Raw genomic sequence first — 12,446 nt, forward strand, 5'->3', positions numbered from 1 at the left:
CAGTATGAAATCTTTGAGCTGTTTGTGGCAAGGGGAGGAGCTGCTACCACGTCCACCACACCACGTTAGTTAGGGGAAAATACACCTATTAACCTGCTGGGATGTTCCCAGCAGGATGTGGGAGAACCCCATATTGGCAAACTCCAACTGCTCAGCAGGGAACGCCAGGTGGTCAGCAGTCCATCCATCCCAAGCGTCCTACCTAGCTTGGTCAGCCTGTTCTGCGCTTGTACAAGTCTGACTAGTATTTCATGTTCTGACTCTGTCCCTACCTCTTTGACGCAAGCATCTGTTTCTAGCCTTTCCTCGTTGACCTTCCATCTTTTGACTGCCCCTCTACCCACATGTTTAGGAATAAATCTGTCTTACAAGACTACCTTGGGGCAACAAACAGCATTCCTGTATGTGTGCCGTGGCAGCTGTGAGGACCTAACAACCAGCTAGTTCTAAAAAAGAAAGCTAGAAATCAGTGCTTTGCTCCCATCCCTCATGAACTACATTTAAAAAGGTAAAAAGAGAGGCAAAATAAAAGGAAGGTGGAATACAGTAATAAAGGAAATTGCATGGATATCTCAAGCCTACAGTGTTCTGCTGTTTTCTTCTCAACTGGGTGGTGCTTCTTGGTATTCCAAGGATTTAAAAACCAAAAGACTGAGTCACAGTCATAAATGCAATCTTGCAACCTGAATCAAGGCCAGTCAGAGTGGATAGAAGCACTGAAGATTTTAGGAAGTGTGCATACACTGGCCTCAAGCCATGGCTGTTCTGAACATGTTTACAGCTTGTCAACCTAAGTACTTTTGTTTACTAACCAGGTTGCCATTGCATGTTGAATTCAATTACTGTGAGCCTGAGATTCACCAGCTCCAAGGATTAGACAACGTCAGCTCTTCCCAAGTCTGTTTAAAGAACTCAAGGCTTTCTGGTTGTTTAAAATAACAGCAAGAATTGTTTTATTGCAAATGTTAGAAAAACACAGATTAAGAATCTCAAAACCACAATGTGTAAGATTTTGCAAAGTGGTTGCTGCTGGAACAGCTCTGTAAAGGGAAGCAGTGCTTCAAAGTGGGCGTATAAAAGGCACTTTAACTCTCAGACCTTCCTTTGGTACAGTGTGTTCATATGCTGTGCAATGAATGTGTTCAAAGAAGAGGTTTCCTGTAAGGACAGCTCAGAATCTCATAGAGAACATGACAGACTATGAAAGAAAAAAAACATTCATTTTAATTTTTAAAGTGTAAATATCTTTGAAAGCTTCCACTAAACAGGCTGGAGGTGTCTCATTGTCTAGGTGATATTAAACAGGGCAAATTCTGCAACTGAGCCATATCATGCTCTACATAGGGAGGGGAAGGAGCAGGGAGAGGAGCCAACATTATTTATAACATCAGTACTGGTGTGCCAACTCTCCTCAGGAAGGGCTGTACATCCAGGCAGAAACCTTAAGCAGCACAGAGTTGGAGAAGAAAAAGGAAAAGTTGCATCTGTTGGGGGCGGTGAGAAAAAAGTAGCAGTAAATAAAAAAATAAATAAATACAAACAAATACGGAGAGGGAGAAAAGAGAAGGATTCAGAAATGCTGGAAATGGGAGGAGAAGCCAGCAGCAGCAGTAGTAAGCAGAGCTGTGAGAGAAGTAATCCCATTTATTGATGTAGCTTCAGAGGTCAACTTTTCTCCCCAGGTCTGTCAGGACTCAACCCCCGTAGGATAAGCAGTGCATATCCCTCCTGTTTTGCAAGGAAAAAAGTTGGATGAAGAAAAATTTGACTGCTTTGCTCCAGACTTGTCCCCATAGGAAACTTACACAGAACCTTAGGCAACCATGCCAGATTTCATTCCTCTCCATGCTCTGGGGAGCCTCAGTCCCCACCCACCCTGCTAGACCCAAGCGTTAAACAACAGAGCAGATGACAACAAAAGGTACACCCTAAAGATTTATTTATTTTTCATTAAAGCAGCACTTAACATCTCAAAGCATTCAGAGGAGCAGCATTTTATTTTTGTTGGAGCAGTTAAAATCCTGACCAAAAAAAATCCTGACTTAAAAAAAAAAGGAAATCATCAAGGTGCCAAGGACATTCTTATTGGTTAAAAGCCACACAACAGATTTCTAGACATGTCCAAGACAGGCACACAAAGGACACTAAAAAGGCTCCTTCCATGAGCAAGTGGACCGAAGGAATGATGCTTACTAGGAGGCAACAAGCCAGAGATGGCAGAGAGTCCTGGGCTGTATTTAAGAGAGCCAGTAGGGCAGCATTGCCTGCAAGTTTAAATGACACTTCAAGTTCCCCCACGGTCACAGCTTTGAAGGACAGCAGGAGACAGCTAGAAGATGCTGGACACAGCTAGAAGATGCTGGACACTTTGGTATCACTAGAAAGGTGAGGAACAAGAAGGCAAGTCACTGAGCCAATGACTGTAAGCAGGCTGAATTTACAACTACCAAGCGCTGTTATCCTGGAGCTAAAATGCAGCTTCCCCTCCTTGGGAACAAGCTAGGAGAAGAGTCCACAGCCTGTTGTGCTGCAGCCCTGCTTCCCAGATGGCTGCCAGGTAGTGGGAACAGGAGAATCTAGGCTGAGGACTGGCAATAGCTGCCAGTGCTGTGCAAACCAGTGGACTGCGCAGCAGAAAAAAAAATATCTACCTGGAAATCTCTAAGAATCAGCCAACTTCCCTTCCAAACAGAATATAAAGTAGGAATTAGTTGCTCAGAGGTGATGTATACAAAAATTGGAGAGATCCATTTTGGGAAAAAAAAAAATCACCTCTTAATCTCTAGATTAATCTCTCTCATTTCCTGGTGGTGTGGGTGGGGGCATGGAAGCAGCCTTTCCACAGGCTGTCCTGCTCCGATCTCCACAGAGCCCAACACCCTCGACTCACACATCTCTGGGCCTGGCTTTGTTAACAAGCAGATCTTGAAAGGCCTTCTCATCTCGACTCTTCCCATCGCTCTAATCTCTCCTCACATGAGTAATAGCAACAGGACTATCATGACTGATGCTTCCCATTCCCTCTAAATGTCTTTAGCCTCAAAGCAACAAGCTACCTACTCCAAAGCTCTTGGCAGTAATTCTCCTCTAGTGAAGGGTGTCAGTCACTAACACTGCCAGCTGTCCCAACACCTTCCCCTGCCCCAAAAGCACTGGAGCAAGCTCTCCCTCTGTCCTCCTCTAACTACCCAAGTATCTTCTCTACTTTTTCCCCTAACTATATCAGGAGTACAGAAAGATTCTTGTTCTGTCTGCTCTAAGGGATGGAATTAATACTACCTATTACAAACACTGTCTGGCACCTCCTGAAGCTACCAGTTCTGTCTTATTTGGCAAATGTACAGGTTGACGTTTTCCAAAACAGTTTCCAGAATTTTGGGGAATTTCAATAACAACAGTTCAACTGTCACAAAAAGCAAGGTTCAGGAAAATTAAATAACTTCTCAAGTTCAATAAACAAACAACTTACCCTTACACATTAATGGAACCTATTTCTCCCTTTTCCTCTTTCCCCTGTAGGCTTGCTTCAGAGCAACAGTTTGGCAGAAGCACTGGCTTTATGCCAGGATATGCTTCAGCAGCTCAGCATGAGATTCTGGAAGAGCCAGAAGAGGGGGTACAGCCTAGATTGCTCAATGCAAACATTTGTTAAAACCTCCTTACCACAAAAATGATGAGTTGGGATGTTGAGATACACATTAAAAATGCCCATGCTGTTTATGTCCTCTCCAGATCAAAGAGGAAACAGGCTGGTGCACCACCTCTTTTCACCCTCCCTGGATAGCAGGAGATGTTTGTGTGACAAATAAAGCAGCCACTTTTTATGTATTTATATTCCACCTGAAGTCCTACAGTTTGGAGGCAGACCAGCCAGTGTCTTGCAGTCTGCTTAGATGGTACAGGTGAGAGGGGAATTGGAAAACAGATCCCAAACGACAAAGTTTAAGAAGTACACAAACCTTCTGGAAATCAACTTGTGGCCCTCACTTCCTGGAACACAGAACATGAGGTGCTGGGAGCTGGTCACCCCACACCCTGAGGGAAATTAAGCCCCTCTGCAAGCACTCCAGGAGGTATCCTCTCATTCACTTTAGGAACAAGACACTGCTTTTGTCACTCTGCACCTTCTCTATGTTGGCGAGGTAGACCAAATGTAGACCAGCTTGACACGCTATCCAATCAAATTATATAGCTGCTATCAGAAGATGGAGGGATTTAGTCAAAGACTTGGCAAAAATTATAAGGCCCCCCACAAAACGTGTCAAAGCAAAATGCCCTCAACGTTCAGATATCAATGATCCAATCTCCAAAAGCAAGGCTGGTCTCATGGATAAGGCAGATTAACATCACCAGAATGCTGTTGTGTCTGGTGATGACAAAGGAATTGGTGAGAATCACCTTTTTTCCTTTTTTTGGGGGGGGGGGGGGGGGGGGGGGCATGCTTTCCATCTTCTGGGTGCCAGACTGGAGTGCTGTTAACTCTTGGTTGCAAGTGATATTAAAGGGACTTCCCTTGGATGTAAAGAATGCATTAAAAGTCAGAACCTGGTTTTGCAGAACATTAGGCATCTCACATTAAGCACCCAAAATTAGCAGATGCTTTTCCTATAATCTCTCTACCTTCGTTACCTGTGGTTAGTGAACATACTATCCTCTTATCTCACAGGAACATTGCGAGGATAATTAAGACCTGTGTAGCATTCTAATAGCATTTGGAATTAATGGTCATGTCCAAAGGAAATGAGTACTTCTGCACTCAGAGCAGAATGTGAAGTGTCCTGCAGGTAAGTTGTACATGTAGCACCAGAGATAAAACATTGAATCTGGTGAGTATCATTCCCTATATACACTAAACAATGCAGAAAACCCATACAAAAAATAAAATAGGACACAACTCTATAACTGAAAATTATCATAAAGACTCAAGGCAAGATTATAGGCAGAAGGCAGGGATGGATCATCAGCCATTTCTTAACTTCTGAATGACTTTACAATGTTAATATTTTGACAGTGGTATATATAGCACAAGTGTCACGTTGCTGCATAATGTAACTGTTCATTTCTAGACTCTGGTCACAAAGATAATTATAATGTTCTTAACTAATTGCAGGCACTTAAGACAGAAGTAAGGGGACAGGGGACAACTATAAAAGCAAGCACATGTAAAGAAAAATGTTTTCTGCTAATCAGGTGTAGTGGGAAAAAAAAAAAAAAAGACCTGCATCCTGCAATTTGAGGCTTCTGTTCCAACACATTTTTTGTGCTTGGCTCAGCACAGTGTGTTTGACACTTAATTTTGTTACTGATGTCTTTTCCACTACAGTTGAAAACATAAGTAGAGTAAAACTTGTCTAACAACTTGTGATAACAAAGTTTAACTTGTTTAGGAAATAACGTAACCATATATAAGCTAATCTCTTCCTATTTGTTGTAGACCCTCCTTCACGAGTGGCATTGTCATTTGTGGACTAATTACAGGCAGGATCAGCTGAAGCAGTTGAGGTTCACGATTAGAAGTCTAATCTGTATCAAGACACTTCTACTGGAAACAGTAAAACATCTTTTTATAGTTAAAGAGAAGAAAGCAGCCATTTATGTTAAAATAATTTTTTTAACGGGCAATATTCTAGCATTATTAAGACGACTCTAAAATTAACTACTTTAAAAGGTTTTGAGAAATATTCAAACAAACCAAGAAAAAGATGGAATATTAGGTAGTGTCTCTTCCAGGCCTCCAGTTACAGACACTATGACAACTGGTTCTTTTAAGACAACTCTCAGCCATATGAAGTCACATACCATTTTTGCCTTAACCTAAGAAACATAACCTGAAAATCTCAAGCCAATATTAAAACATTCTTGGAGTTTTTGAAATTATTAATGATCATTTCTTCATTCAAAAGGCTCTTGCATATCACAAGAATTCTCATCCTGAGAGATAAAGAAGCATATCAGAGTTAATAGGCTAAAGCAGAAGCAGCTAGCTAGATTCCATGCACTATATTCAAATAAAATAAAGCAAACCAACAATATATGTACTTCATAATGCTTTAAGAGCTCTTGACAAGAACAACACCGTCTCAAGTAGGCTTCTTAATCTAACAATCAACTGCAAAAAGTAAGGAAACATATGATATCACACTAACCAATAAAGAGTTATAGAAGGATGTATACAATGAATGCTAAATAGCAATGGTCTGTGAAACTCATCAGGCTCCTGAAATCTTTTTGATGTAAGATAAATAAGCGTCTGATACAGGTGATGGTGTTGATTTACATGTACATTGATATCTATAAAATACCCATCATCTTCTCCCATGACACCTTGATTAATAGGACAGAATAATACAAAGTCAACACAAATTAAGCTACTTAACAACTACTGCAGATTTCAAAGCATCATTTATAATGTGGGAATTCAAGGTTGGTTAGCTACACTGTCTTAGAAATATAGCAGGAAGGAAGTGACAGTTGTCCTTGTGCTATTAAGCATTTTTATGAATGACTTGGGGAAAACAGAAGTCTGCAGATGACAAATAAATTCAAAGAAATAGCAGTTTGGGATTGAAGTGCTTTGCAGTTTAGGAAGCAAAAGGATAAAGACGACAAAAGGTAGAAAGGTGAACCGATCAATTCAAGCTAAATATAAGACATTTTTGACTGAAGACAGTAGTGTTTGTTTTTTTTAAACCAAACTGAGTGGTAGGCTCTTTATCAAGATCAAAAAACAACAACAACAGAAGTGCCAAGCTATAGCCATGCTAGTGAACCTGAAGGAAAAATAAATAATGCAAGATAGCCTGAAGGGCCACATGAAAACAGAAGTCAAGCTAAGTGGTCCCTTCTAAGCTCGTAATTAATTATATAGATAGGTATTTGGTGAATAGTAAGTAAACTTCTTCATGAGAAGTGGCCATCTCCCACCCAAAGTCATCATACTTCAGAGCTTGCAATTTTAATTCCTCTTATTCCGTTTTCACAGAGCAAAGGAAATGGATTGTATATTCTGTATGTTTTATCAAAGCCATTAACCTACCAGAAAATAATTTGGATTTTCCTTGTGAAAGGCAAGGACATCCCACAGGCACAGATGCACACATTGAACACATCCCCTTAATGCAACTATACTTTAGGATGTTTGGTCCAGAGTTTCCTTCCTGAAATATCTTATATTTAGAGACCTTCTCAGCAGCAATTAAGCATCATTTTACTCCAATAAAATTCAGAAGGGATGAATACCTGAGTCTTCAAAATCATATACACAACACACATCCCTGAAGTTTATGTTTAGCACTTGATTTTAAATACACAATGTCAACCAGGACCCACCATATTGTATCAGCTAATCTGTCCTACCATGCTAGTAGCCCCTAACTTTGCCCCCTGTTAAAGCAGCCTACCCTTTTCAACTCTACAGGGCTTAGCTGACTCCAAAAAGGCAGGAAGGGACTCACGGATTTTGTAGATTCCAGAGACCCTGAAGATAAAGTGTCTCGGCTGCCCCGACTCTTGGAACTGAGATGAGGTGAAGATGAAGGCGAGTCATCAATATAGGGCATCATATCATGATGTCGCCTCTGTTCTTCAGCACGGTCTGCATCGTACGCGTAGCTAGGTGGTGTGCCACTGAACGAAGCATCTGTAAAACACAGGAGAAAAATCTGTCTGGTCAGAGTCAAGCTGGACAGGAGACGGGGAGACAGACTGGTCAACCACGGCACTGCCGGCCTCCCACCTATGATGATTACTTATCAGTAAATCCAGAGTCAGTGATAGTTAAATATAGACCAAGTGGAGGCGTAAATTTAATTGAACTTCTGTTGTCACCAAACATTCGATCATTTTAAGTCCTAAAAGATAAAGTCCTTTCTAATGTCTAATACTGGTGTTCATTTAAATTGCAGTTCTTTTCCCCAAGTTCTACTTCAAAAGCATTAGCAAAATTAAATCCTTTTGCATGCTCCATAAAAGTTACATAGGTTTAGGAATGCACTCGGTTAGGGTAACAAAATTTTTTCTGTGGAACAAGAACAGATGATGCCCCTGCCAGTTTAGTAATCATAGGTAATACATAGCTCAAAAGAGGAATGGCTGGACTTGATAACCTTGAATATCTTTTCCAATCTAAATGGTTCAATGGTTCTGTGACTCTGTAACTCTTTTCAGACCTCTCAGAACAAGAAGACTATGAAAGAAAGGTCTTGCGTGTCAAGTGAACCGGCCCACTGCCAAAAATAAAATCTTAAGAGGCCCTCTTCTGTTGCCTACCGCTCCTCCTCAATTTGGAGACTAATTCCTTAAATCAACAACCACTCTGCCCTCCACTACCCCCTACCCCACCCCAAACCAACCAGCCAAACAAGAAATTGACAGTGCTATGAAGAGCCAAATTAACCATTATTGCATCAGATACCAATGAATTACTGAAGGAAAGATGAGTATCTTTGGTAGGGGCATACTGAGACTGTTTCTGCAGAAATCTGTATTGAAGACACACATTGAACAGAACAGCTCCCTTTACCATAGATTAAAAAGATCTTTTACTTCTCTGCACAAATACATATGGAAGAGGTAATTTTGCTTTCTGCGCAGGGGCACAGCAGCACTTCAATCTTGTCTAGGGGAAGCTGGAGACAACCTTTGAGGGGCCTGCTGCTGGTACCGTGCACGTAAAGCACTTCCACCCACCAGTGCCCAGAAGCGGAGCGCAGTAACAGCTGTGCATGGGTCACTGAACACAAAATGGCATGCTTCCTGTGCCTCTTTCAGTTACAAGTCACAAAATGTCACTCTTCTCCCAAAACTGAAAAATAATTACAGCAGATAAGCTAGATCCACTTTTATTGTGGCAGGCAAGTCTTACAGAAGACAAAGCCACAAACTAAGATAATTTTTTTTCTGGTCTTGAGTCTAAAATTTTGTATTAACTTCACACTGGAACACAATTTTTACTTGTAGAATTAATTTTTACTTGTTTTCACAAATATCTAGGTTCTGCAAAACTAATAAGCAGCAGCTGCCAAGCATACTAATAATCCTGTTATACATCACTAAGGCAGGGTGGAGGAGTAACATTTTAAAGCCCACTTTCCTCCCTCACAGCAAACTCAGTTAAAGCATGACTCATTCCAGTAAAGGATGTGAACTTTGTGTGGAACAGAATAAAACTTGATCCATGTGGCTTATTCAGGAGGGAGAGCTGGTCGAGGGAATTTATGCAAACAATATACTGAAAACCCAACAATAAACTCACTGTAGAAGCGAGCCTCTGTCTCAGTTTCTACCAAATACCACCCAGCTAAATTACAGCTGTATATGAGGCCTTCAGGCTGCTGAATGCCCGTGGCAATATTATTTTAACAAACTCAATGAGTTTTATGTCACCCACCCCCTCATGGTATTACCTTGTGCTCAAGCCCTCAGAGTTCCTCAGAAGACTTTTAGATTGTGCAAGACCACAGGAATGGGGAAGGTAGGGAGAGGGAGAAAAAAAAGAAGTGGCACATGTTCTCTGGAATGGACTTTTATTGAGATGTTAGAGGCTTTCCGGAGTTTCTCAACAGTTTGGAATACACCCTGTTAAGTTGTTTTGGTAAATGGAGGCTTGCAAGGGAGTTGCTGAAGTAAGGATAATCAGTCACAAATAAAAGTATCTAAAATATTTTTAGATATCCTGAAGTTGGATAATGCCTACAAACCTGCAATCCAACCAGATCTCATTCTTGAACTGTCAAGAGCCCTTTGGCTAAAAGAATACGGAAGAGAAGACAGCATGGCCCTTGCCTTGCACTACCCAAACAGGCAACAACACCCTGTTGCTGTGCAGAAATTAAGGTAGGAATATTTCCACTCCCAGTGTTCACTTTCTAATTTTATAGTTTGCTCCATTTCTGTTAATAGGGGAGTGAACTCAATCTGAAACATATTAGCAGAAAAGATTGGAGTGAATCACAGTATTTTCACTTTCCTCACTTTCTCCTGCTAAGAAGTAGGGCTTCATACTTCTTGTGTAACACATTCTTCTTCCTACTGCACAGGGAAACCTTTACCGGAAAGGGAAGGAAAGGGAAGGAAAGGGAAGGAAAGGGAAGGAAAGGGAAGGAAAGGGAAGGAAAGGGAAGGAAAGGGAAGGAAAGGGAAGGAAAGGGAAGGAAAGGGAAGGAAAGGGAAGGAAAGGGAAGGAAAGGGAAGGAAAGGGAAGGAAAGGGAAGGAAAGGGAAGGAAAGGGAAGGAAAGGGAAGGAAAGGGAAGGAAAGGGAAGGAAAGGGAAGGAAAGGGAAGGAAAGGGAAGGAAAGGGAAGGAAAGGGAAGGAAAGGGAAGGAAAGGGAAGACTTGAGCTTGGAAGAAGAAATTTATTCCTAGCTTTACAAAAAGATTCAGTCTACCTTTGAAGCATTCACTTTGTCTTCCTATCTATAAAAATGAAAATAAGACATCTCAACAGGGAATGAAGAGTGTCAATCCAGTGTCACCGTCTGCCAAGAGATCGATACCAAGAAAGCTCCAAATACAATTTAAAAATTTAATACTGTATCCTCCAAACATTAAAAAGCTTAGAAGCAGTTATAATCCTTCTTCTTTCTATTATTGCTGCATACAGCACTGAAATCCACCTATGGAGATTTTAATTATCTCTGAGGCAGACGGACTTTCTTGCTTTTATTCCACCATTTATTCCAACAGAAGCAAAGTATTACTGTAGCCAGATACACTACGCAAGTCCTAATACAAGTAACGGAGGTAGACTTGCATCCCTCTGATTAAAGAGACCACTGTTGCTAGGGAAACGAGGTTATTCAGCTCTCCTAAACCCAGCACAATGCTGCACAGGCTGTTCGGGCTCTACCTGGGAGCAAAAACACTGCTGCAAAGAGGCTGGAGCCAGGAGCTCACCCGACACTTCCAGCTGCGCCGGGTGCCACTCTTCGAGGTGGCAGGTGGAGACAGCAGCTAGAGGAAGATGAAACACAGGTATGACGGACAGTTGCTGACAGGGGACAACTAAGGAAAGAGAGTAGGGATATGAGGATGCTGGGCTCATATAAGAGAGCACCAGAAGGAAATACTCAGGACACCAGCCCATGCATGCCCACTGCACCAAGGAAGTATCCGTGGAACTGGCGGATGCCACTCGGGGGGCTCTGCTCAGTTCGGTGAGCAGAGGAGGGAGCAGAAGTAAGACAAGCTGTCTCAGATGGTGCAAAGCAGCAGCGCTGCTCTGCACACTGGGACCTGACTTAGCAACACAGCCATTTAACCCTACAAGGCTTAACCCACAGAGCTTGTCCTCTGATAGCCAATGGGCAACAAATGCTCACACTTCTCTCACCTGGCCAGCAGGATCCTCTCCTCTATCAGAAGCTCGTAAGAGATCCCACCCCATAAAGAAGAGTGGCAGCTGTGACTCCAGTGTCGAGAGAACTCGTTTCCGTAAGAGTAGCTATTTCTACCATTGGCCCTCTGATGATCCCTCTCAGTACCCTCCTGCACCAGCACAATCTTCAGGTGCAATGAATTACTTCGGACTACAAAGGCTCTACATCAATTTTGCAAGCACAGCTAAAAAACTTGAGCATTTACCTTTTGGTTCTGATGGCAATAGCTTCCCTGGCCTTGCTTTGGTCCAGCTTTTATAAGCCTGCCTCACTAACCCTCTCTTCTCTTACTGCTTCCATCCTCTCACTTCTCTTTATTTCAGTATGGTTTGCTATAATTCAACATTCCTTTTCTCCATTTTTCTGTTCTTTCTCTCTTCTAAACTGCTCCCTTCCTTCACTGCATCAAAATTCACCTGGAGGGGGAGAATCTAACAAATCTGCAGTTAGACACAAATTCACTGCACTCAGTGACCATGCAGCAGGACCGTTCCCTTGTCCTATTGCCTACACTCCTCCTGCTGTGTGTCCCATTCATTCTTCAGGAGTATGAGATGAAGTTAGAGATCTACCTTGCAAGCAGAGAGGAAAAAATAAATTAACTTCTAAGTTACAAAGAAAGATTAGCTGCATCTAATCCACGGCCATGTAATAGTTTAAGTGTGTCATATTTTGCAGCATCACAGCATCCATAGCTGCTTGAAAGGCTTAACAGCAGCACGCAGAACTGCTTCCAAGCTAGCTGTGCTCCAGTTAATCTCACTAAGAGAGCGGTGAAGCCACAGCAGCACAGACCTGCCTGCCTAAGTAAATACCTAGCATCCTGAAGGGGGTGGAAGAGTTGCACCTCGTGCCAAAGCCCCACATCACTGTGGCTTCATTGTAAATGGTATCAAGACTTGCACAAGTTTGCAGTGTCTATACTCACTCCAAAAACATTCCCTCAGTTGCAGAGCAGAAGAGAGCTAAGGCAGTTTGCATGCTCTGCCCATGCATTTCTGCGCCAGGGAATGTGTAAGGCCACAGTTTGACAATGCATTGTCTTGGCAGCAAGAAAGGTCTAAGGTTTC

General features: G+C 42.1%; 1 protein-coding gene across 2 annotated transcripts in view; it reads right to left on the reverse strand.

The window, feature by feature from the left end:
- Positions 1 to 12,446, reverse strand: part of BCR (BCR activator of RhoGEF and GTPase) — a 97,874-nt gene that overhangs the window by 42,595 nt on the left and 42,833 nt on the right. For both annotated transcript variants that reach the window (XM_080559988.1, XM_080559989.1), the window contains one exon: positions 7,455 to 7,639. In XM_080559988.1, the coding sequence (XP_080416114.1) occupies positions 7,455 to 7,639 (185 nt within the window). The remainder of the gene's footprint in view (positions 1 to 7,454; positions 7,640 to 12,446) is intronic.

The sequence above is a fragment of the Anser brachyrhynchus genome, assembly GCF_964034855.1.
Source record: "Anser brachyrhynchus genome assembly, chromosome: 17".
Classification (NCBI taxonomy): domain Eukaryota; kingdom Metazoa; phylum Chordata; class Aves; order Anseriformes; family Anatidae; genus Anser; species Anser brachyrhynchus.